At 36.4% G+C, this 23,009-nt stretch overlaps 1 protein-coding gene across 8 annotated transcripts in view; it reads right to left on the reverse strand.

Annotated features, from left to right (window-relative positions):
* Nucleotides 1-6,004: 6,004 nt before the first annotated feature.
* EXOC1 (exocyst complex component 1) overlaps nt 6,005-23,009 on the reverse strand; it is a 59,959-nt gene continuing 42,954 nt past the window's right edge. For all 8 annotated transcript variants that reach the window (XM_036763712.1, XM_036763714.1, XM_036763716.1 and 5 more), the window contains 5 exons: nt 22,190-22,418; nt 17,434-17,617; nt 9,617-9,816; nt 8,954-9,148; nt 6,005-6,743 (listed from right to left, as the gene is read on the reverse strand). In XM_036763712.1, coding sequence (XP_036619607.1) covers nt 6,591-6,743; nt 8,954-9,148; nt 9,617-9,816; nt 17,434-17,617; nt 22,190-22,418 — 961 coding nt within the window. In that variant the 3' untranslated portion in view covers nt 6,005-6,590. The remainder of the gene's footprint in view (nt 6,744-8,953; nt 9,149-9,616; nt 9,817-17,433; nt 17,618-22,189; nt 22,419-23,009) is intronic.

Below are 23,009 nucleotides of genomic sequence, written 5' to 3' on the forward strand. Positions count from 1 at the left end.
TCTTCAGTCCTTGAGTAATTTTTTGGATCTGATATTCTGATTAGCTTAATGTTCTTTCCCTGGTCCTCCTCTCCCTCAAGCCTCCTCCTCTCCTTGATGTCCATTAATTTGCCAATTTATAACCAGCAAACATTGATTATAGTGCTTCTACTGGAGGTCAACAGCGAGTAGTCAATATTGTAGCACTTAGGAGACAGTTCTCAGAAGATTTGTAAGCAATGAGGTTATATAACATTTAATACAAAGCAGCACACATTCCTAAGAAAGTTTGTAGGCTTTCATGCTTTAAAAAAGAAGAAAAGAATCAAATCAACTTCTGATATTAAAGCATTTCAGAGAAATTAACTTGCTATGCTTCTTATTTGATATTTATTAGTATTCAGTAGAATGTAAGGTCCTTGAGGGTAGGGACTGCTTATTTTTGTTTTTCTATACCAGTGCCCAGTGGATTCACTGCTGGGCTTGATCAAGGTTACTCTTCGATGCTAGCTCTTCACCAGACTTCTACTGCTGCTGCTACCAGCACACTCTGCTATGGACTCCACTTGTTGGACCACTGGTGGTTCTTTCAACTTTTCAAAACTCACAAAGATAATTACTCATTCCATCTCTTTCTAATACTCATCCATCTAAGATCAAGAAAGAATAAACTCAGCCAAAGCAGAAGACCAGTATCATGCATTCTGGCTTCATGTAGCTGAGTGAGAGAGAGGGACCAAGACCCTTCCATCATCTTGATGTCTAGGACACTTCTTCCTCTTCACTTAAAAGCCTTCAGGGAAGAAAGAGTTTTTCTGTACTTCAGGCCTTTTGTATGTCTACTGGCTGCCAGCCAAAAGGCTTTTTGTTATTCCACAGTAAGCTGAGAGGAAACATTCAGAACACCTTCACATATTCTAAATCAGGGAGGGAAAAGACCAGGACCTCTACATCAAGTATTTCTGGAAGCAGGCTTACTAAGCCTCCAAGTGTGTCGATACCAGGCAGAACATACTGTGCATGCTCTGAGAATTGGTCCCTCCTTGGCCAGCCCTCCCTCCATCACCTGCAATTATATTATTATTTCTAGGAGAGGCCCGCCTTGGTGGTGATGAATGATTTTTAATGTATTACTGTATTTGCTTAGCATTTCTGCACCTGTATTCATTAATGTAGCCACTGAAGTTCTAGTCTGATGCCTCAACAAGGCATCACAAAATGATTCTGGGATCTCAAAGGGAATGTCCAGCCCCTGGATATCAACACTGTTGAATGATGTTAGTTCTCGTGGAAGAATCTAAGAAGAGTAGGAGTGTCCTAGTACTGGGACTTGAAGGATCATAGACTTAGAGCTAGAATAAAGACAGGATCATGTTTAATTTTTTCATCTCAAAGAGAAGAAATCTGTGGACTTAAGAGGTTAAGTCACTTGCCCAGGGTCACACAGATAAGGTATCTGAGGTAAGGTTTGAGTACAGGTCTTCTGATTTCAAGACCTGCCCTCTGTCTGCCACATCATTATGCCCCATCTTAAAAGATTGTGAAGTAGGATTATAAAGCCAGGGAACCAATCCTAAAACCTTCCCAAACATAAGCGTGTAGAAACATCCTCATGTAAAGAGAGAACAAAAAAAGTGTAAATGACAAACTTTATACAGAGACCAAGGAGAGTCCAGCTCTTAGAGCATGTGGTATAGAAAGCATCAGTTATTTTGTTGCTAGTAGATACCTATTATCAAGCATTTATTATGCACTTACTATGTACCATTTGCTGTACACCAGTAGTCTCAGAGAATTCAGTGGCTAGGTATAAGGGAACGAAACAATCCCTATTTGCAGGAAGCTTATATTCTCATGTATAATAAAAAACAGAAGCCATACTCTATCCTGGTTATACTATATCTGAGGATTGTGTTCAATTCTAGGAAGGACACTGACAAATTAGAGTTCATCTAGAGGACAGTGGCCCTAATTGACATAAGACTAGGAAATATACCGTAAATCCATTCTTTTGATTGCCTAGTTTGGCTTGAAGCCTCTGATTCCAGACAACCGTCTGATTTGTTGCTGTTCTCAGATTGTGAGCCTGTGTATCCTGACCCCAATTGTGAAGGATGATGCCCATCTCTGTAAGATCAGTTGAAGGAACTGAGGGATAATTAGTCTGGAGAAGAGGAAACTTTATGACACTAGATATGATGTGACTAAAAGTGAGGCTCACTATCATTCTGGATACAGTGCTTCTATTAATGTTGGGTTTTTTTTCATTGCAGTGTTGCACTGTTTGCTCATTTTGAGCCTCAGTACACATATTAAAGCCTCTAGGACACCCCCACCCCATTTCTTTTTTTTTTTTTGTGGTTTGGTCACAGGCCTGTCATTTCATTGATTCCTAAGCAAAGAAGCTCCAGTGCTTTGCAGCTTTTATTTTTAAAAGTGTTGTCTGGGTTTCTAAGAAGTTGATTGACTTTCACAAGATCATACAAGTCATATATGCATCAGAAATGGCACTTGGACCCAAGGTAGGCCCCGATTCTGAGGCCAGCTCTCTATTTACTAGGCCATTCTGCCTCTCTCCTGGCTCTTATCTAATGCCTAGTGACATTTCTCTCATCCTGTGTCTGCATATTTGATCTTTTGATCTGTATGGAATTTTGTATTATTAGATTTGGCCCATTTTTTCGGTTTTGTTTGTCAAGGGTTTTTTTTTTTGTTTTTTTTTTTGGAGGGGGATGAGGAATCCTAACTCTGTCATCCAATCAGTATTTTAGCTCTTCCTCCTAATTTTATGCTGTCTGCAAATTTCATAAGCATGTTATTTATATCTTGATCCATTAATAAAAATGTTTCAAAGAACAAGGCTAAGTGCATAGCTTTGAAGACACTCCACTAGAAAACCTTTCTTTAGGTTAACATGGATTTATTAATTACCATTCTTTGGGTAAGATTATTTAACTAGTTCTGATTATACCATATTATACTACCATCTTGTTTCTTCATCTTGTTCACAAGGATATCAAGATAGATATTGTCAAATGCCATGATGAAAGTTGCTAGAAATATCTTCACTTTAAGTTTATTTTTAGAAACAAACTCCCTTATGTTGAGCTGAAATCTACTGCCAAATAACATTTGTCAACTGCTTTTTTTTCTTCTCCCCTTTGGAGTTATGGAGAACAATTCTAATCCCTCTCCCAATGACAATCCATCAAACATCATGAAAAAGGGATCATGGCCCCACAAGTCTTCTGTTCTTCCACATTTTAAGTTGACACGGTCACTTTCTGCCAAGGTTCCCGTTGTTTCTACTTATTTCTTGCTGGCCAGGGTGGTCTCTGTCACTTCTAGTTTTGCAGAGATGGAGCAGTCAACAGGGCAAGAGTCATACTCTAATCACTTATTTAGGTTATAGTTCCTAGTCTCATGTGAGTTATAGCCCATTGTATAGATGAACTCTAATTTGTCAATGTCCTTCCTCAAATACAATGCTTGGAATTGAACACGATACTCAGATATAGTATAGCCAGGACAGAGTATGGCTGGGTCCATACTTCTGCTTTTATTATGCATGAGAAGGTAAGCTCCCTGCAAACAGGGATTATTTCATTCTCTTATGCCTAGCCATTGGATACTCTCAGTGACTACTGGTACACAGCAAATGGCACAGAGAAAGTGCAAAATAAATGCTTGTTAATTAATAGCTATCTACTAGCAACAAAATAACCGATACTTTCTGTGCTACGTGCTCTAAGAACTGGACTCTCCTTGGTCTCTGGTTTGCTGCTTTTAAAAAACGTAACATTTTTAAATTTTCTCTTTCCACGATGATGATGTTGGAGAAAGTTTTAGGGTTGGTTCCCTGGCTTTATTTCACAATCTTTAAAGGGCAAAATGATGTGGCAGGCAGAGGGCAGGTCTCTAAATGAGAAGCTCTGCTTTGACTAGAATGACTTCCAGCAACTGGCAGTCAATTAGTGTAAGTCATCTGTCGTTATTGTATCTTGTCTCTGTGTTGGTATTATGAACTGTATCAAGGAAACAAACTATTCCCCAGCTATAATCAGATGATATCACTTCTGTTTCTTTTCTCATTTATCCTTAGCCAAGTGTGGACTTCCACAAATATATCTTAACATACAGTTCTAATCTACCATCCCTGTGTTTTCTTTTGAAGAGAGAGGAGAGGGTACGTAAGAGACTGGCACTATTCACCAGTGCTCAACAAATACGCGCAGTAGCAATACTGGCAATTCTTTCTTCAACTATAGGTGGATATGGAGGGGGGTGTGTGTGTGCAGAGCTGCGATAGAACCAGCTCCAACTGGCTTGCAAGGGTCAATTGTTAAATTTTCAGCAGAAGCATTTATAACAAGGAAATCAGCAAGCATCAGGGCTTGATTTATTGTTTTACTTATTGTCTAGGTTTAAGAAAGTGACAGATAAATTGATAATGTTACGGTTTAGACTTAAAAGTGTCTTTCTTTTGGTTTTTGGAAAGCTAGCTGTTAAACATTTACTGGGGCTTCACTGGGGGCAGCGAGGGAGGAATGGCTTTGCTGCTTGCAGCTGGGAAGGACATTTAACAAATTACATTTCTAACAAAGCTATGTTTTGTGGCCTTTTTGCTACACTATCAAGCTGCCTAGCAGACATTTCTAATCAGATGACCCACAGGCATTTTAAACTTAACTCAGCCAAAACAGAACTCAAGTTCTTTACCTCTCCAACTGCTCTAACTTCCTTATTTCTGTCGAGAACACTACTGTCCTTCCAATCAATCACCTAAGCTTGCAGTGTTGAATCATTGGGTTCCCTTTTCTCCCTACCTCCCCATCCAGTAAGTTGTGAAATTTTGTTGGTTCTACTGGGGGTCTCACCAAGTAGCAGGCCAATGTTTCTGAGCATGCACATGGCTACTGGAGGAAGTCTATCCATGATGGTTCCTGTGACTTGTGTTTATTTGTTGTGTAAACGTGTTCCTAGTTCAGTAGAATGGGAGGATAGATGCCTGTGTTCATACACACCAAGATAGGGAACAGGTCAGACTGATTCACATCTCCTCTCCCTTGAGCTCTCTTGATGACCTTTCCTATCCCACGCTTCTTGGACTTCCACGAAATCCCAAAACTTCCAAGTTCCCCTAAACTACTTCGAACAAGTGAATCATGCCATTATTAAAAGCATTATGTTCAGAGGCTTATCCAAAAAAACCCATTCCCTTCTCTCTTACTCACATAGCTTTGTTCTACCCCTTGCTGCTTCTTGTCTGAACCTTTGCAACGGTCTCCTTACTGTTATGCCAGCCTCCAGTCTCCCCTGTTCCAATCCCTGCTCCACTTAGCCAGACTGATATCCCTAAAGCCAGGTCTGATCACGTCAATTCGTTCCCTCACTCAAAATGCTCCCAAATCCCTCATGGATAAGACACACACTTCTTTGGGATTTAAAGCCCTTCAAGATCCGGCTGTAGCTTACGTTTCTAGGCTGATGGCACAATTGTTACTCTCCTTCACAGACTCTATGTTCCAGCCTAACTAGACAAGCCTACTTGCTCTTCTTCTCTGAACATGACCTCGTCTCTCTCCCTTCCCCATTCGGTCTCTGCCTAAGGTTGTCTCCTGTGCTTGAAGTGTATACCCTTTTCACTTCAAGGCATGTATTTTTAAAAAGTTTAGTTGCTAAATTTTTAAAAAGTGATGAAATGTTAGTTTCTTTACAATGGTGAACAAAAAAAAAATGTCACTTTTGGGTCTTCAATAAAAATAAAATAAAATTCCCTGGATTTATATCTTAATGAAGCCTGTTGCATAGTCTGTGGCTTCCCATATCTGAAAGGCAGCTTGGTCACATAAAATCCTTATTTCTTTTCATCAGCTTAGGTGCCACCTCCTACATGAAACCTTTCCTGAGCTTCTCAGTAGAACAAAAGCTCCTGATGGCAGGGTTCATCTGGTTTTTCTGCAGGTGCTTAATAATTTTGAATTGAACTAAAAAAAAAATAAACACCATCAAAATAAGTACCAAGTTAACTTTAAAAAAAAAAATCTCTTTACTTCACTGTCAGTGCATTCTTAACATGACATAGTTACATAATCCTCAAAACATAAGCTTACAAGTATTCAAATGAACTCCTTTATCTCTCTACACACACACACACGCACACACATACACACACACACCTGCAAAATAAAACAGTTCTGTACAGTATTTTAAAGGTTACGTAATTCTCAAGAAAGAGAATGAGTTAAAGTTGGAGTGTCCACTGTATTTCCAATGCACTTCACATACTCCAGATTACAATGCTCATTAGCAAGAAAGGGACCCACAAATGTAAATCTCCTGCACAATGATAGAAAAATAAGTGCAATTTAAATTAACCGAAAAGTATTATGTTAAATTAGTACATAGCCTAGTAAGTGAACAATACTGCTGCTACTTAGGGTCTGTAACGTTGCATTTAACATCTGTAGTTACTATACATTTACCTGACATTTAGCAATAATTAATAATACATAGAGTAACAAATTCAGGTTTCTGAAGCATACAGTTTGATATCTCTGGATACTGCTTGGCATTTTTAGAACACACTGTTAGCTTTTCTTTTGTTGAGTCTAATGTGACTGTGCAATGCTAGAACAATAGTCCAGGATGTCTTGAATAGTGAATTCCATTGTAACACCAGATCCAGGATAGCATCGTGCTATCAAACCCTCAAAGTGCTTGTACTGGCGTATAAATTCATCTTGCATGGAGTGCCACACCACCTATTGTAAAAGTTGAAAAGAAAACAGCAAATTGTGTTAATAACTAAATGAAAACATTGCATGGCCAAGTATGATTATGTATGGGCAAGATTCATTCCAGTTCTATTAATCTGTCTTCACTGTAGTACACATATATCCTTTTCCTCTTTCTTTGATTTCTTTAAGGTATTGGCCTAGGAGCTGTATAGCTGGGGCAAGGGGTATGTACAGTTTGGTAACTTTCAGGGCATAGTTCCAAAGAGTTTTCCAGAATTCCTGGACCAATCCACAACTCCACCAACATACACCAACCAGTGTAGCTGTTATCCTTCTTTTGTCATCTTTGCCAATCTAATGGGCATGAGGTAGATGAAACCTAAAAACTGTTTTAATTTGCATTTCTTTAATTATTAGTCATTCATAGCATTTTTTCATATATTTGTTGTTAGCTTAGATTTCTTCTTTTGAAAACTGCCTGTTCATATACTCTGACCATTTAATCTACTGGGGAATGTGTTTTCATCATATATATACTGAATCAGTTCCTTGTATCCTTTATCAGAGAAATTTGTTGCAAAAATTTTTTCCGGTTACCTGTCTTATAATTTTTTCTACATTAGACTGGCTTGTGCAAAAGACTTTCAGATTTTATTTAATCAAAAAATGTTCATTTTATCTTATACAATCTTCTCTATCACTTTTTTTGTTATGAAGTCTTTACAGATCTGAAAGGAAATTTCTTCTTTGATTCTCTAATTTGGTTACATATCTAGGTCATGAATCCACTTGGAGTTTATCTTGGGTGTTTCGTGAGGGTGCTGGTCTAAATCTAATTTCTGCCAGACTGCTGTCCAGAATTCACACGTTTACTCCTTTCTATCTACATGAAATTTTTATGAAACTAATCTGCCTAGGCATCAAGGGAATCCTCCTGAGGCTATCAGAGAATAGAAAGGCAAGCAATATTTCATAGAACAACAAATTTTTAACTATCACAAAGCTGACTGAAAGTCATAGAGAGTTTATACTGCGGTCCTGTTAATTATTATTTTTTGTCTATGTATCTATACACACAATACAGACATGCACACACTGATGCATCACTCAGTTGGTAGTTATTGATGCTTTTCATAGTTGCTTTGTTTTAGTAATAAACTGTGAGTATATGCACACATGTATGCAGGTATACAGAAATATGTCTATACATAAACATATACATCTTTTTTTTCTCTTACACACACAAACAAACCCATCCCACTCTCTGGACTGTCCCTCCAACTACCTATCATAGTCTGGACAAATAGGCATTCTCATATACTCTCCAGGAGAGTCTTCAGAGTGATATTTTACTTTATCAATTCAAACACTTTTGTATGGTTAACAAAAGGTAATCACAGTGCAAATCCTCTACGTCTTCCAGTCAACTCCATCGAAGGTAAAGATGTGTTCTTCTGTGGAATATGGTTCGTCTGCCTGTTCCCTTCTAATAGTCTCACTGAGGATGTCTTTGATGTATATATAGATTTGTTTCATAAAAATTTTAGATAGATACTAAAGGAGATATACAGGTTGGTAGTTACTGATGGCCTCTCGGTTGCCCTGTTTTTGTAATAAGAAGTTATGATACTTTTCATACCTTTGGTATCTTCTTTTTTATATGTGTATATTATATTTCCAAAAACAAAATCAACAAAGTAGCTTCATAACAGTTTTATATCAAATAAGTTATAGAGCAATTGTTATTGTCATGGTGTAAAAGCAATACATTCCCGTTGTATCATGACTTAAATGATTAAAAATTTGGAAAAGCCTAGATGAATAAAAAAAATCTATAACTCAAGAAACATATTTTCAGACCAAATTTTACTATCATGGATCTTTTCTCTGTGTGAACAAAATCTTTAAACATTCCAAATAAAAAGTATCTATATACCATATTCATGGTATAGAAGTTAAATAATCCAAATGTAATAATGCTTGTACCTAAACAGAGACAACAATGTGAAACTTTTAGGCATATTATCTTCTTAAGATTACTGCAGAAACACTGATTCAGAAATGTCTGACTTTAATTCACCCCTCCACTAACCTGGTCTGCAAATCTAGGAGCATTAAGTAACATTCCTGATCTTTTCCTTCTGTAAGTGGTCTGACTATGGGGAGGTTTTGAGGGAGGAAAATATTTTTGTGAGAGTTTGGACTTATTTAGTCAAAGGAATAAAAATCCATACCTGAAGCAAATTCTCTTCTTCACAAAGGTGCTTATCAACTTTCTTGTAGAGATTATCTAGTCCTTTCTTCACTTCCTTCCCAGGATATTCTTTGATAACTTTACGAAGTTCTTGTTTATTAAACGCAAGTTGGTAACTTACTTCTTCTTCTCTTATACCTTGTGCTACTCGAGCTTCAACACCCTCAAAGAAATGCTATAATGAAATTCAATCAGAAAATTAACAATTAGAACTGACATGACCTGTTTTTCATCTTTGTATGGAATTTCCACAACAGATAAAAATCATAATGATTTGTAATGCTGCAAAAAGCTTTTCAAGATGAAAAAAAAATATTGTGACCTTCTAAGCACTTTTGATTTAAAAACTCAATAATTTATTAAACTGGGCTGTGGATAAAGACAGGATATCTTTAGACCTTGATCTTGATTATGTAAGCTACTGACTATATTCATTCAAGTAAAGGAAAGGAAAACAGAATGGATTGTATAGTTCTTCCTCACACACAGGCACAGCCTTTGAACTTTTAGTTAAATATCAGTACAAAGGAAAGGTAAAGCCATTTCCTTCAAAATACGAACAAGATTAAAAAACTTGTTTAGGTATTACACACATATATAATACTTATGTTCTGGACCAGAAAAACACTAAAAAGATACTTACATTTAGTTTTTCAAGAGGTTGTCCTAAAGAATAGATAACATAAGACTGAAGATGATCTGTGTACTTCTGCTTGGCTTCTTTTTTTTCAGCTTCTAGACATGAGATTTTCAAACGAGAAAGAGTTGCAAAAATATGGTGGAAGTTCTCCATCATCACCACATCCCTGGGAGTCTTCTGGCTTTCATTTGCTACTTTCTCCACTAAAATAAGAATAAAAAGAGTTAAAAACAAAAATCAAAGGACCAGAATTCGCAAAGAACTTTTGGATGCTAAAAAGGCATCAAAAAAAAAAAAACCAAACAAAAACCCCAAAATACCTGAAAATGGAACTCTTCTATCCATAGAATCTATTAGCAATGCCAACTCTTGATTACTTAGAAATGGAGACCTTCTCTTTTTCTGCTGCCTATTGGCACTTGTAAAAGAGATGAAACTCAAATTGGTCATTTCGGTAGCTTACTACCTTCAGTAAAAGATGTAGGGAAAATCTAAAGCTAAAGCTAAAGCTAAAGCTAAAGACTAAGTCAAGTGAGATCTAAGGATTTTTTTTCCCAGTCGTAAGCATGCGCAATGCTAAAAAGGGCTATTTTAAGCTGAATCATGCTTAGGAAGAGATTTATTTCACATTTTTAAAATTGAATTAAAATTTAAAACTGTCTCTGTTTAGGCACAAGTACTATTACATTTGGATTATTTAACTTCTATACCATGAATATGGTATATAAATACTTTTTATTTGGAATGTTCAAAGATTTTGTTCACACAGAGAAAAGATCCACAATGGTAAAATTTGGTCTGAAAATATATTTCAGAGTTACAGATTTTTAAAATTCATTTCAAAGATTTTTTTTATTCATCTGGGCACTAACGTATTTTCTATCATCTATATTTCCCATTGGGTCTCTCCCCCTCATAGAGAATAGAAAAGAAAAAGTAGGGGAAAAAACACCAACCAGTTTAGTAGAACTAAATCAAATATTAAAAAAGTCTGAGCCTACATGCACTGACACCATAGCCCCCATTTCAGCAAAGCAGCAAGTGGAATGCCTTCTTGTATCTTTTGGGTCAAGTGATATTTTAGTCACTTTGTGAAATTCCAAAATGCTTTCGATAATGGTTAGATCAGTTCACAGCTCCATCAACAGTGCTTAAGTGTACGTACCTTTTTTCAACCCCTCCAACATTGATTATTCCCATCTTTTATCATTTTTGCCAATTTGGGGGGAGGAGAAAATTCAGTTTTCATTTATATTTTTCTTAGTGATCTGGAGTATTCTTTTATATGGTTTCTAAAAGTTTAATTCTATTTCAAGAATTGTTTGCTATGGGGAACGGCTTTTGGTTCTGTGTGTGTGTGTGTGTGTATACACGCACATACACACATATATATTTCTTTTAAAAAATAACTTTCAGAAATTAAAGTACCTATTCATCTGTGTGTTTATGTATTGTGTGTGTGTGTGTGTGTGTGTGTGTATCTCCTAAAATTAGAAACTAAAGGAGTATCTTCATATCGAAGAAAAGCTAAATACATTATGGTATTGTGAATATAACTGAATACTATTATTCCATAAACAATGACAAAATAGACTGTTTCAGAGGAAACTAAAGACCTCTGTGAACTAACGTAGAGTGGGATGAGCAGAACTAGGAGAATAGTTTATACAATTTTAACATCATAGAAAAATTTTTGAAGGACTTTGGAACTACGGTCAATATAATGACAAATTAGGAGTCCAAAAAAATAAAGATGAAAAATGCCACTCACTTCCTGTACAAGAGGTGATAAGCTTAAAATGCAGAAAGAGACATACATCTTTGGACATGTCCTGAGTGGGAATTTGTTTTGCTGGATTATGCATGTAAGAATTGAGAACTTCCTTTTTAAAATTTGTTAAGATTTGGTATGGGGGGCGGGGGAGAGGGAGTGGGAAGGGCAGATTAAATAAAACTTAAAATTTTTTTTTTCAAAAGAATGAGAATGGAAAGAAGTTCAGAAGTAAGCAGATTAGCAAGATAGCTTTAAAATAACATGGTGAATTATATAACCTTTAAAAAAAAAGGAAGCTGTATGTAATAGAGACTTGCAGTTTTATATAATTTTTTTCTATTCTGCTCTGTATATGGAAATTCCCCCTCCTTTTAATATTTAACTGCAGAATAAAAACTAAAAATTGCAAACCCAAAGGCAAAAAAGTAACTTTTATTTTTAAAAAATTAATGAGCATTTTTCTTCCCTTTTCACCTTTCCCACCCGAAATGGTCTTCTATCTTTCTTTCTAGATACCAGACCCTTATCAGAGATATTTGTTATGAAGTTTTTTTTTTTTCTCCAGTCAACTACTCCCCCTTTTATCCTAGTGGTATTAACTGTGTTCACACAAAGGCTTTTCAATTCCATGTAATCAAAATTCAATTCCTAGGCCATAACTCTCAAAGGTTCCTGATCTGGTTCTTGTCTAATATATGCACACGATTTTTTTACAATATAATTTATACATAAATTTCATATTAAATACCATTCTTTGCCATTCAAATTACATATCTTAATATTATATTTTTAAATTTATTGTGGTATAAGATGATAGTCTAATTGTCTGTGGAAGACTACTTTGCAGTTTTCCCAGAAATTCTCATAAAATAGGGATTTCTTATTTTCAGGTTTATCAAACACTGGGTTATAGATCTACATTATTCCTGATATTTCTCTATCTAGTCTTTTTCACTGATCTACTTTTCTATTTTTAAATCGGTACCCAATGATTTGTTTCACATTAATCCCATTTATATCCTCTCCACAGAACCAGCAACCTTGGGTTTCTCAGCTCAGCATTTCATATTGTGCCTGTGTGCCTTTGCTCAGGCCGCTCCTGGAACCTATTCTTCTTCTCACTTCTATCTTGGAGAAAACTTAGCTTTCTTCAAAGTTAAACTCAGTTATGATCTCCTATGGAAATCCTTCCAGCTCTTAGTATTCTCGTTCCCTTCTCAAATTACACCATATGTATCTGTCTCCAAATGTTAAGCCGACTGTGGGATGTACTCCCTGACAGTTTTTTGTATTGTCTTTGTATCCAGTGCTTGGCATATAGTAGTTGCTTAAAAATGCTGAGTGAACAGTGGTCAAACCATATACTCACTGATTAATTTCTGAAATATCATTTATTAAGTACCTACTGTGTGCTAGGTACTGATAGGTCTCCCTTGAGGGCCACTGAAATATCTCAAATACCCAATGGACAGTTTTGAACTGGATGTCTCACAGGCATCACAAACTCAACTTGCATAAAACCAAGCTCATTAGCCTTACCTCAAACCCATTCTTCTGAATTTCCCTATTTCTAATGAGGATACCACCTTCTTTCCAGTCACCCAGGCTTGTAGTCTTAAGTTGTAATTCTTGACTCACTCTCCATCATCAGTTTCCAAATCTTGACATTTCTTCTTCCATAATATCTTTCTCGTCAATCCTATGCACTCCCCTCACACAGCCACCACCATAATTTAGACCCTCACTACCTTGCCCCCTAAATGGTACTGTCTCCAATCATCCTTCATATAGCTGTCACTTGGATTTTCCTAATGCCCAAGGGTGCGGATGTCATTCCTCTACTCAACAAAGTATAACGGCTCCCTAATAACTTCAAGATCAAATATAAACTCCTCTGTTTGGCAAATGCCCCATTTGGCAGAAATCTCTTCAAATGCTGGCCTTAATTTACCATTCCAGGCTTAGTTACATGCCACCTCCCTCTGTGCACAGCACAATCAAACCAAGCTGGCTGCCTTTTTCTTCACACACAAAATTCCATTCCTTGCACTGACTGTCCCCTATGCCATGGGATAAACTCCCTCTGTATTTCAGTCTCTAGTTTTCTACAGGGCTTAGCTCAAACACCACCCTTTCTACACAAGGTTTTTCCTAATGCTTCCTAGCAGCTAGTGCCTCCTTCTCACACACCCTCAGTAACCTTTACTGATTTTGTAGATACAGATGTGCATGTTATTCCCACTCCTGCCCAGCTAGACTATAAGATCATTGAAGGCTGGCACTGTTTTCACTTTTTGTATAGCTAGCACTTATTTAGCAAGGTGCCAGCATCTAACAGTTTCTTTAATAAATGCCTGCTAATTGATTGAGAAGCCTCATGTAGGAGGTAGCATCTGAGTTATGCCTTGAAGGAAGCTAAAAATTCTATAGGGTTTAGGAAAAGGGAAGTATATTCCACACACTGGTGATAACCTCGTACAAATGCACAGGAGTGGGAAATGGAATGTTGTGTGTGGGGACAGCAGTTTGGAAAGATACCTTGGAAGTGAAGGGCTTTAAATCTTAAACAGAGAAATGTCTGTTTTATTCTAGAGACAAGTAGAAGCCACTGGAACTTCCTGAGCAGGGAAATAATATAGTCAGACTTGTGATTAGGAAGATCAACTGTGAGCTGAAAAGGAAGAGCCTGTTGTGACAGTACAGGTAAGAGGTAATGAGGGCTCAAATTAGTGATGGCTGCATGAGTGGACAGAAGGGGATGGATTTGAGCATAGAGGCCGTGCTGACATCATTTGGTCACTGATTAGATACGTGGGGAGAAGGAAAGGCAAGAGTCAGGGATGACTTTGAAGGTTGGGAGACTGGGTGACTAAGGATGATGGTACTATAAACACAAATAAGTAAACTGGGAAGAAGGGAAAGTTTTAGAGGAAAGAAAACATATTCTGCTTTGGCTGTACTGAATTTAAGATACAGAAATGCCCAATAGGAACTAGTCCTGTGGGGCCGGCGCCAGAGTGTGCTAGACCTGGTTCATATACCGGCTCATGAGTGCCAATTATAAACTTTTAAGTGTGAGCACTTACATCTCTGAAACTGGCAAACGCTAAAAATCAGGTTTGTTGGTTTGTTGTTTCCTTGAGCGCTTATACTCAAGAAAGTCATATAGAAAACCTTAATGATGTAGATTAACTTAAAAGTCTGTTGTACACACCCTTCCCCGCCCCTGGAAATCTGGTTATTAAACATTTACTACCCCTGAGTTGGAGCTCAGGAGAGACACTAGAAGTAGATATATAGATCTGGGAGTCCTCTGCATAGATATACTAATTAAAACTACAGGGGGTTATGAAGTCAGTGTGGCATATAAGAGAATATAGAGAGAAGGGGGCCCAGGACAGAGCTGTGGGGCAGACTCAGTTAGAAAACTTGATACGGATGATGATCCAGCAAAGGAGCCTGAGAAATGGTACGACAGCTAGGAAGAGAATCAAAGGGAGCAATGTAATGAAAATTCAGAGAGGAGAGACTTTCTAAGAAGAGAGTATGAGAAAATGAGGACTAAGGTCCTTGGATTTGGCAATGAAAAGATTGATGTATATTGGGGTAATCTATTTTAACTCTTAACTTCCCTTTTTTTTCTCAAAGTCCCTCCATGACACTGCTCCTTTTCATGGTATGTTTTATAATGCAACCATGAACAATTAATGTAGTAAAATCTTTCTTCTTAAGGCTTAGAGGTCTTACTAATTTCTTTTGGGGAGAAATGAAGAAAATGTCATCTTCACTAGAACAAATGTGGGATGGCTTCCTCCTTCCAGCTGCAGTTGGTTATACCTTAAATTATAGAATCTATGGACTCTAAAACAAATAATATAGGCCAGAACACTAATAATGTTAGCAGAATTCCCTATCTCATGTCTACTATTTTGATGAATTACCTGAAATTCTCCTAAAGTCACTTCCCAGGGTCTGCAAAAACCTTAATTTTGAATACTGATTAAAAAATTATTCATATTAAATTAGTAAGCTTTTTTATATTAAAATCCTATTATTTGAAGGGCAAACAAAAATCACCACCACTATTTGTACATAACATTTTAGAGGAAGAATGAAAGTGACATAGCTTCTTTCACAGCACCTAAATTTTAAATTACTCACCTCTTAGCCTAACTTGAAAAAGGCATTGTCCCAAATGTTAAAGTAATAACAACTTCTTCCTTAAGTCATTCTTACAAAAATCACCACACTCTTTCCCTACAGGTCTTCATTCTAAAGAAATCTTAATATATACAGTACCAAAACTGCCTCAGCTCTTGACTGCATCTTAATTTTTAAAATTTGTATAAGCTACTATATACTCAAAGCACTAGGGAATAAAGGTGAGGCCTGGCCAATATTAGTGACATATTTTTCAGTGGCCTCATTACCTTCAGTTTTGCTCTTTTCCTTTTCTGAAACTGCCTTGATTCTTTCCATGTACAATCTCTATTTAAATCAATACTCACTCCTTTATGATACCAATTAACCTAGAATAAATAGCAGCTCTGACAGCATCTTTCTCTAAGGTAGTGGTGTTTTCTATAAAGGAATAGTCCTTCAAATCGCATTTGTATATCAGGGAATTTGCAAAGTCCCAAAATTTAAGGTTTTTTTTTTTTTTAAAGATGCTGAACGCAGAGATAGGAAAAAGAAGAAATAAACATTTTTTATTCAAGATAGAATAAGAACTTGGGGAAAAAAAAGAGGTGTAACTAGTGAATTCTGTTGCCTGGAGGCAAGAACCAGAGAATGTGACTAACGGTTTCTTCCAATTAACTTTTTAAGACAAATTCATTTGGCTAGGAAGACCCTGGGAAGAACATCTCAGGACACAAGTTCCTCTTGGGGTAGAAATTCAGGGACACTACCCAGTGCAATACTATTATCACATGAGGAAGATGCTATGGTGGGCTGAGAGCAAGGCTTGGGCTGGCTATTTTAAAGAGGTTGTATAGAGGTAGGGAAAGAAATACTGGTAATTTCCTATTTTGATTGATTATTCTTGCTAACTTGGGGCTAAGCTCAGTTGTTTCTATCTGCTGAAGGAATACAAGTACTCTTAGAGCTCTCTAAATTCGCCCTATCCTAGTAACCCACCGTATGAAAATTTAACTTAAGCCTCCAGCTACAGAGCATTAGTGAAAAATTAGGAACTGACCCAAGATAGTTGTATCAAACTCCATTAAACTGTACATAAGGATTGATGCAGACTACATACTCAGAAAAGCACACATTAACACTGTCTGTGTTCTATCATATTTTTATTTATTTTAACATTTCCCAGTTACATTTTAATTTAGTTCAGCCCCACTTGGGAGTGCAGCTAGTTGTAATGAGCCTTGTGTTTGAAAACTTTGATGGAAAACTCTGACAAGTAAGCCCCCATTCCATTACCTGAGCTCCCTTAATCAACCACAGCTCAGTTCAGCTGTTTCCAGAAGCCTTCAGAGCAGCAAGAACAACCCAGGGAAATCTCCAGTACAGCAAGACCCTCTTCTGTCTATGGATTACACTAACCCAGGGGTGGGGAACCTCTGGCCTCAAGGCCACATGTGGCCCTCTAGTTCCTCAAGTTCGGCCCTTTCACTGAATCCAAACTTCAGAGAACAAATCCCCTTGATAAAAGGATTTGTTCTGTAAAATTTGGACTCAGTCAAAAGGCCACACCCAAGGACCTAGAAGGCCATGTGCCCTCAAGGTCCCAGGTTCTCTACCCCTGTGACTAACCCATTTTGCCACTAAAAGTGGCTACTCAATAAATATTTGTTGAATCCTGAATAAATGAATATAGTTCTTAAAAATGCTTCTGGATAACTGCATAGAATATACACATGTATACAAACACATACACACATTACTGCTTTCAGAATTTGGGAACATTTTCAATTCAGTATCCCCGAAAAAAAGGATTCAAAATACAAATCAAAAGTTATCTTCAAATTATGACAAAATTAGACAAAAAGATGGTTAAAAAATAGACTGAAAAATTCCTACTAAAACTTACCATTTACAAAGACTCCTCTTATAAGTTTTATGTAAGCTTTATCTAGATCTCCACGACGCTCTGCATTTTTGAAGATTGATTCAGCAAGCCCTGCAAATTCTTCAAATTCAGCAACAAATGGAAGAATCCCCACTTTGCTCTTCTTTGAGATCTTTACTTCTTCCATCTGTCTTATTTGGTTACTCTAAAGACAGGCAGAAAGTAAGGCGATGTAATGCACTAATAATATAAAACACAATGACTGACAATCAACTATATTGAGTATAAGCAGAGATGGTAATACATCTTTGATTCTTATTAAGTGGATAGAAACAATCACAAAAAAAAACAATGAAAGAGTTCATTCATAATGCCCTCTAAAATAAACTTCTTTTAAAAGTGAATTAACAAACTTCATCTTAGTAAAAAAAAACATACAAACAGATCATCAATGAAACTTTTGTATTATTTATAAACAATTATTTGGTGCAAAGTTGTGGATAGAAGATACTTGATCCCTTGCACTCAGGACTGATAAATGGCATGTTCTTAGCTTTTCTTCAAGTATTTTGGATTGACAAGTCTATAGTAATTTCTGAGAAGCAAAGCTCTCCCAGTGTGGCTCTGGTATTGTATGACTCTAGGCCATTTCTGGCCTACCAGTTTCTGGTGAGAGAAGAGTGGGGAAGAGAGAGAATCTTCATAACAAATTTGAAGAATGATTTTTATCTGTTTTGTACCCATTACTCATTTCTAAATTAGTATTCAAATCAAAACACTTAGACATTCTGGTGAAAAGATGCCAAAGGAATGCAATGCTTTATTTTATATAGATAAAACAGAAACATTCCCAGCAGTACAGACTGGCATCGCAGATTTTCAGGGCTGGTTGGCAAGAACTTTAGAGATAATTCTTTTAGCAGCATGGTGAATTAGTAATACACATTTCTGAATGGGAAGCAGAAGGCCTGTGCTCACACATCCTAGGTCTGCCATTTGCTGGCTGTGTGACCATGGGAAAGTCATAACCTCTCTCAGCCTCAGTTTCCTCATCTGTAAAATAAGGAAAAGGAAACTGGGACTTTAAGATGACTTTTAATATTCCTTTCTAGTCCTCACATCCTATAATTCCACAAGTTATTCCACTTCTAATTTTACAGATGAGTTTGTTCAAAATAACCAGAAAACATTATTCACATGATGGTATTTATGTGTCTACTTCTCAAATACCTAGATTCACATGTGGTAATCATGGAAAAACATTGCTGGAATACAGCTAATTTTTAAAGTAAAATTTTTATGCACAGAAGTAATTTTTATATATCATATACTATACAAAAACTATACATGTACTATTTGCATTATAGATCATAATAAAAAATTATCTGGGGACTTGGGTAGTGGAGTTTGAGGGAAAAAGGCACTGTGAGAACTGTTCAGTGTTTCATATTATCTTTTGTATAATGTTCCCTTCTTATATGTACACATAATCAAGATTTGACAGATTATCTGAAATCAAAATTTCTTGAGACCAATTAGGTAGATTCTCTGGAGATTTTAGATACAAAGATTGCAGGTTATGGTCTGAAAATAGTCTAACATTAATAGAATTTTATACAACTAACAGAGGTCTAAATTAGTTATTTTTCCTCTGGCTAAGGAAAAGATAAGTGTTTAATTAAAAATAAAGCCATCTGTGATAACAAATGCATTTGTAACAAAATCTCTTAGCACCTCTACAAACAAAAACTTCTCATATTTCTGCTCCTGACTGATGACTTTAAGGATTAAAGGCTATCTCCTCTTTCAATTTCAACACTGGGAAAAAAAAAACCCAACTCTACATCTCTCCTCCATGCCAATTCATCCAAATCACAATTTTCAGCCATTTCAACAGTAAAATTTACTTAACACTATGTGTGTGTGCAGGGTAATCTTGGTAGTTCATACTAGCTGATATGTTTTTATCACATTTTATGATTTATAAAATGCTTCCCACACAATCTGTGAAGCAGGTAGTAAAAATATCAATGTATTTATAGATTCCTCACACTACTGGACACAGAATCCAGGCTGGCATAACTTGATCCACAAATCTAACTTTTCATTTTTGTTTCACCTTACAAACTGGCTAAGCTACAGTCACTAACCTTGATCCCTAGGGATATTAGGAATTTTTTGGCTAGGCTCTAAGTGTAATTCCTGAATTCAGCTCCTAACTGTTCTCTCTGATAATTCTATTCCTTGTCTACCTCCAGATTCTACAACTGTAGCCTCACGAACCTTATTCCCAAGGCCTCAAAACTTGGGTCCAGTTCTATTAAGTTTCTTGTAGTAGACTTAATTCTGTCCCTGCTCCTTTTTCTTCATCTTCTTTTTTTTGGTTAGTTGATTTAAACCTCTATTCCTGGAATCTCATTTCTTCTTAGCCATAGCAGTGTTGTATGTCTCTAAGTTAAATATGAATTTACAGTTACAAAGCAGCAGCACAGTGAACTCCCTGGAGCAAAGAGTGCTTTTCTTTCATCTTGGTATTCTGAGCACAGTAGTTTACACTGAAGGGACTCAACGTTTTTACAATGAATTTAAAATCACTCATCCTAGGCAAACAGAGGTACACTTAGAACACAAATATGACGGGGGAGGTTATTTATTACTACATCCTCTTTGAATTACTTTCATTTCTGTTATCAGTAATTTAAAAAAAGATAAGTTATTCACAAGTGGTTTGGCACACAGGAATCTTCTAATCTTCCATTCTGCAATGTTAATATGCCTTTCTAAACAAAATGAAATGCCACTTTCACTATTCCTCAGAAGCTGACAGACAACAGCAATTTCTTTTTGTTTTTTAGGGCAGCAGAGGGGATGGGAAGAAAAAAGTAAGGGAACTTCAGAGTTAGGGAGCACATGAAAGAAGTAAATCTGTTACTTCTTGGAATCTTATTCCATGTTTTAAAAGGATGCAAGAAAGAGCAAGAGTCAGACAGTATAAGCAATGGAGACAATTATCCTTTTCCTAGGGGGGCAGGTAGGGCAGGAGGATATTTCTCAAGTGCAGATCTGGTGAATTCAGATACTCAAAGAGGAGAGGTATATGCTGCACTGGAAAAAGCACTAGTTTTAGAGACAGTCTAGGTTCACATCTTGGCTTTATTGCTCAATGACTACTAGCATTACCTTGGGCAAGTCCCTCGACCTCCAGGAATCTCAGTTTCCTCGCCTAGAAAATGAGGGACCTTCTAGCTATAGATCCTATGATACCATAAAAATATATTTAGTGTTAATGTAATTCATTTCCCCCTCATCCCCTGGGTAACGTAAGGCGGCTAGGTGATGTAGTAAATAGAGCACAAGGTCTGGTCTTAGAAGACTTGAGTGCAAATCCAGCCTCGGATACTTTCTAGCTGTGTGACTCTGGGCAAGTCAATTAGCCTGTTTGTCTCAGTTTCCTCATCTGTAAAATGGAACTACTAACAGCACCTACCTCCAAGGGTGGTTGTTAGCCTCTAATGAGATAACATTTTTAAAGCATGTAGCAGAGTACCTGGGACTGAGTAGGTACTATATAAATTTCTATTTCCTTCCCTTCCCTACAGGTTAGAGGGAAGTCCTGAATTGACAACATGGATCCATTAGAGTAATATAAAAGAAATAAGTGAAGGGAATGAATTTTAATGAGGGTCTTGGAAGAAAGGTGTGCAATCTAAAGTTAAGTCTTGTTGGTAAACACAGTTAACAAGCTGTCACATCTTGGAAGCTCGTTAAGCACTAACATTTTATAAACCAACTCCTTATGTATGAAATGATTATCTAAATTTTTTTACTTTTGCTTCTCTCAGTGCCCATTTACCTTCTGGCTTTCCATACATTGTTACTGTTTCTGGACAGGCAAAATAAAAGATGAGTTTTTAAAGAATTAACTTTGCTACTTCTTGGTAGCATCTAATAAAATCATTTGATGGTATACAGGCTAAAACTGAAGTTGTTAGTTTAAATGAAGTTTACGAAAAATAGGCATGAATTTCAATCAATTTCATGTTTGTCTAGGCTTCTATTACTAAGGTTAATCAAGATGCTAAATATTTAAGTAATTTCACTTATTCATTTTTAGAAAAATTCATAATACTGATATCCTAACACATACCAATACTGATTACATGAAAAAACTTGTTTTGGGGGGGAAATATATCTAAAGACTAGGGAAAAAATGCAATTTCCACAACAACCTTAACATTGACCTTTTGTGTTTTCACTTAAGGATTTTAAAGCAATAAATAGCACCCTTATAGAGATATATGGAGTTCTTCAAGTCAACAGTATAAGGTCAACAGTATAAGCTTTGGTAGATCATATTAATTTGAAAAGTTTTGAGTACAGGACAAGTGAAGGATTATTATTTGAGTACCATCCTAGCCAAGTTCAGAGAAACCCACCACTACGAAGTTGATTCCCCATGTATTTTTTTAAGAAATATCCATTACAACTAGCTTAACATACTGATGTGTGAAATTACTAAAATTATAATTCCAACTTATATGTTAATTCTTAAATTTGATAACTGCCACAACTATGAAGCCTTCTTAACCTATTTTTTTGGAATTTAAATTTGAGGATAGTAAAAGGAAGTTGGTCATACAGTTTCACTGTATATCCCTATCAACAATTTCAAAGCTATGGAGAAATGAAAAGTAGTTCCTCTTCTCAAAAAGGTTGGCAGTATCTGAATTCATTTGGTGATTTATTATTACCTAAATTTAAGTAATAAAAAACTCACAATGCATTTGTCAAAGTTCCTTTTTACAGTCACTAAAACATTTCCCAATGTGGTACTGAGAAAGGAAGCAGGATCCACATTTTGTGCAGTCCACACATGATGACTCATTTTGACTAGCATGTAGAGGGAGTTAAAGCTATCAATTTTATCTCCTAATGCGATCAGATTGTTCAATTCTGGCTCGATGCAGCGAAATATTTTAATCATCATTTGGCGGATCATATCTTTCCTGTTCAAAGAACATACAAAGCACAGAAAATTTAGCACAAATTTCATATTCATTCCTCCCTAACTCTACTAAATTGTTACCACATAAAACAGTGAAAATTATTTCAAACGATAACTTAATTCTAAAATTTGAATAACAGGTATCTTATTTTCCAGTTTACAAATATTTTATTAAGAAAGAATTTTATGCCATTTATACACCCAGGCTCTGAAAGTTGCTACACAAATATGACTGCCAAGAAATGGAATGTCTTTCAAAGGCTATTATTTCACTAATGGTGTGGCAAATCATGTCATAGTCAATGACACCTTTTGTTAGTTCGTCCAAATTCCATGAATATTTAAAATTTAAATAAAATACAAATTTCACAATTTAAATCAAGTTTCATTGTATTTAAAAATGTAAAAAACCATTCGTAGCTCATCAGCATACAAAAAGAGGCTAGAGCTGGATTTGGTCTCTAGCCATGATTTGCTGACCGCTGCACACCAATGAATTCACAGGTTCAGTCCCTATCTCCCATTCCAAGTTAAGAATTAAAGGGATCTAGAAACTGATGCTATGCCATGCTTGGAAACTTTCAATTCAACA

The sequence above is a fragment of the Trichosurus vulpecula genome, chromosome 6 (genome assembly GCF_011100635.1).
Source record: "Trichosurus vulpecula isolate mTriVul1 chromosome 6, mTriVul1.pri, whole genome shotgun sequence".
NCBI classification, from domain to species: Eukaryota; Metazoa; Chordata; class Mammalia; order Diprotodontia; family Phalangeridae; genus Trichosurus; species Trichosurus vulpecula.